This window comes from Alligator sinensis, unplaced genomic scaffold (assembly GCF_000455745.1).
Source record: "Alligator sinensis unplaced genomic scaffold, ASM45574v1 scaffold1667_1, whole genome shotgun sequence".
Classification (NCBI taxonomy): domain Eukaryota; kingdom Metazoa; phylum Chordata; order Crocodylia; family Alligatoridae; genus Alligator; species Alligator sinensis.
The window spans coordinates 912207-915152 of NW_005842504.1; the positions used below are offsets into that span (position 1 = coordinate 912207).

At 67.1% G+C, this 2946-nt stretch overlaps 1 protein-coding gene across 1 annotated transcript in view; it reads left to right on the forward strand.

Annotated features, from left to right (window-relative positions):
- The window catches only part of MAP4K1 (mitogen-activated protein kinase kinase kinase kinase 1), a 14583-nt gene that overhangs the window by 10669 nt on the left and 968 nt on the right, over nucleotides 1-2946 (forward strand). Inside the window, exons 21-30 of the mRNA XM_025213071.1 lie at nucleotides 135-211; nucleotides 413-473; nucleotides 646-751; nucleotides 903-961; nucleotides 1122-1225; nucleotides 1509-1686; nucleotides 2053-2121; nucleotides 2302-2391; nucleotides 2581-2651; nucleotides 2835-2890. Of these exons, the coding sequence (XP_025068856.1) occupies nucleotides 135-211; nucleotides 413-473; nucleotides 646-751; nucleotides 903-961; nucleotides 1122-1225; nucleotides 1509-1686; nucleotides 2053-2121; nucleotides 2302-2391; nucleotides 2581-2651; nucleotides 2835-2890 (871 nt within the window). The remainder of the gene's footprint in view (nucleotides 1-134; nucleotides 212-412; nucleotides 474-645; nucleotides 752-902; nucleotides 962-1121; nucleotides 1226-1508; nucleotides 1687-2052; nucleotides 2122-2301; nucleotides 2392-2580; nucleotides 2652-2834; nucleotides 2891-2946) is intronic.

Sequence of the window (2946 nt, forward strand, 5' to 3'; positions counted from 1 at the left end):
GGGCCCCGGAGGAAGGGCTTAGCGGGTGGGGGGGGCGGCGGGTCAGGAGTGAGGAGCACCGGCAGGGTTGGGGGGGCAGGGAGCTGCAGGTTGGGAGTGAGGGGCACCAGCAGGGCCATCTCTATCCTCTCCAGACCCGCACCTAATCCTGGGTGCCGAGGAAGGCATCTTCACCCTCAACCAGAGCGAGCCCGAGGCCACGCTGGAGCTGGTGAGAACAGGAGGGAACGGGTGCAGGACCCCCACCCGCCTGGGGCAGGGGGGAACATGGGGGTGGGGAGGACAGGGTGCAGTGGCCGGGGGCAGGGGGTAGGGACAGAGAATAGGGCCTGATAGAGGAGGGGGCTGTGGGGCAGAGTAGCCCCCCGCTCGATTTCCCCCTGCACCCAGGCTGATGCCCACCTTCCCGCAGCTTTACCACAACCGGACATCCTGGGTGTACACCATTGGCAATGTCCTCATGTCTGTCTCGGGTGAGCATGGGGCAGGGGCTGTGGGATGGGAGTGAGGGGCGCAGGGGGTTGCGGGTCAGGAGTGAGGGGCACTGGGGTGGCCAAGCGCTGCTGCTGGGAGTGAGGAGCACTGGCCGGGGTGGGGTGGGGGCAGGCCTCCCTCTCCAGGCCCCACCAACAACCCCCTTCCCAGGCAAGACCCCCCAGCTGTACTCCCACAGCCTGCCGGGGCTGTATGAGCAGAGCAAGCGGGACCAGCGCCCTGGCGTGCACCTCGGCCCCCACCGCCTGCTGCCCAGGTACCCACCCCCAAGGGCCCCTTGCTGGGAGGTGGCTCCAGGAATCAACCCCAGCCCTGCAAAAGTAGGACAGATGCGGCTGGGCTGGGGGGTGTTAGGCTTAGGGGTGGGGGTCCTCCAGTCCCATTCAGCCACTGCGCTCTGCCCACAGGAGGAACCCCCCTTCCAGCAAGATCCCTGACACCAAGCGCTGCCGCACCTGCTGTGTGGGGCAGTCGCTCCAGCCCCCCCCCCCCCCCCCCCGCCACTGCCATTCTGGGGGCCTCCTGTGACCCCTGCCGCCCCCAGCTGTGGACCGTGGGTAGAGGGGGGGGGAACAGGGGGCACCACAGCTGCCCCCACAGCCTCTAACACCCCCCCACGTCCCTAGCCAGGAACATGCAGAGCGGCTGTCACTACCTGTGTGGGGCACTGGACACGGGCGTGGTGCTGCTGCAGTGGTACGAGCCCATGGCCAAGTTCATGCTCGTCAAGGTACTGGCCCCACTGCCCCCCTTCCCAGGTGCAGGGGATGGGAGACCCCCCTCATCCCTCCACCCCCATTGCTGGGGCTGCACCCCAGCATGCTCCACCCAGGGACGCCAACCCAGCGAGCCTGGCAGAGCCTCCTCCCTCCCTGTTGCTGGCCACATCCATCTGCTCTGCTGTCTTCACACACCTCTGTCCCCCGCCACCCCATGCCAAGGCCCATCTCTGTGTGCGGGGCAGGGGTCAAGGGTCAGACCCCCCTGATCCTGCCCCCGCTCCGCCCCTGCAGCACTTCGACTTCCCGCTGCCCAGTCCGCTGCCTGTCTTCGAGATGCTGGTGGCGCCGGGCGAGGAATACCCCAGCGTCTGCATTGGGCTCGGCCGCGGCCCCTCGCCCGCCCGCCCCGTGCGCTTCCACACCATCAACCTCAACTCCCTCACCTCCTGGTTCGCCCACACTGATGCTGGTGAGGGGTGCCCTGCAGCTGTGTCCCTGTCTGCCCATTTCTGTGCCTGTGTCCCTCTGCACGTCTGTGCATGTGTTCATATCTATGCCTGTGTCCTTTTCTGTGCCTGCATCCATACCCATACCCAGGTCCATGCCTATGCCCATCTTTGTCCGTGTCTGTGCTTGGGTCCGTGTCTGTGCCTGTCTCCACGCCCTTTTCCATGGCCATGTCTGTGCCCGGGTCCCTGTCTGTGCCTATGCACACCTGGCATTGGGCAGGGGGAGGCACAGACACACCTGAGCATACCGTAAGCTCACATGTGACAACACAGGGGTGGGGGCAGTGGCTCCTGCCCATGCCCACCCCACACTCATGTCTCCCCAGAGCCCCCCTGCCCCGGCCCCATCCAGGTGACGCAGCTGGACAGCGAGACTGTGCTGGTCCTCATTGACCGTAAGTGCCCGGCAGGGGGCTGTCTGTGCAGGGCCTGTGTACCCGGAGGGTGCGAGGTGGGGTCACACTCAGGAGACGGGGAGCAGGGGGTAGCTCAGCAGGGCGGGTGGGGGGGGGTCATGGGTCGTAGCACTGGGCAGGGTGGTGGGAGCAGGGGGGTCTGACCCATCCCCCCCACAGGAAGCATCAAAGTGGTGACACTGCAGGGAGCCCTGGTTCGCCGTCTTGAGGCCCCCGAGATCCTCTTCGACGTGGCTGTGGGGGCCGTGGGTGGGGGTTGGGGTGGAGAAGGGTCCCCTCCACGGCTCCCCACCAGCTGTGCCACTCCCCAGCATCATCTGCCCCAAATGACCAGCCTGGCTCGGTTCGGGGTGCAGAGGGGCCTGCCCCGGGCAGGGAGTTGGGGCTGGGGGGCCACGGCACTGATCCCCCTCCCCCAAATCACTCTGGTTCCTGCAGTGCTGGTGAGGAACTGCCTGCAGGCCTTCTGGCGCCACGGGGTGCAGGTGCGCCACTTCGGCTCCACGCAGGTACGGCCCCCAACCCCTGCTACGCTGACCCTTGACCCCACAGCCCCCCCACCCTGACCCCATGGACCCCCCACGCCAACCACAGCAACAACCCCACTCCCCAACTGGGGGAAACCCATCACCAACCCCCGCCAGCCTCCAACTAGGCAGGGCTGCCCCCCAGCACCTGTGTCTCCCCCCCAGTTAATCGAGGAGCTGCGAGACCAGCGCTGGACCTTCCGCTTGCTGGGCTCACACAGGTACGTCCCCACCTCGCTGGAGGGGTGCACGGACTGGGGGGCTTGTGGGGGGGCGT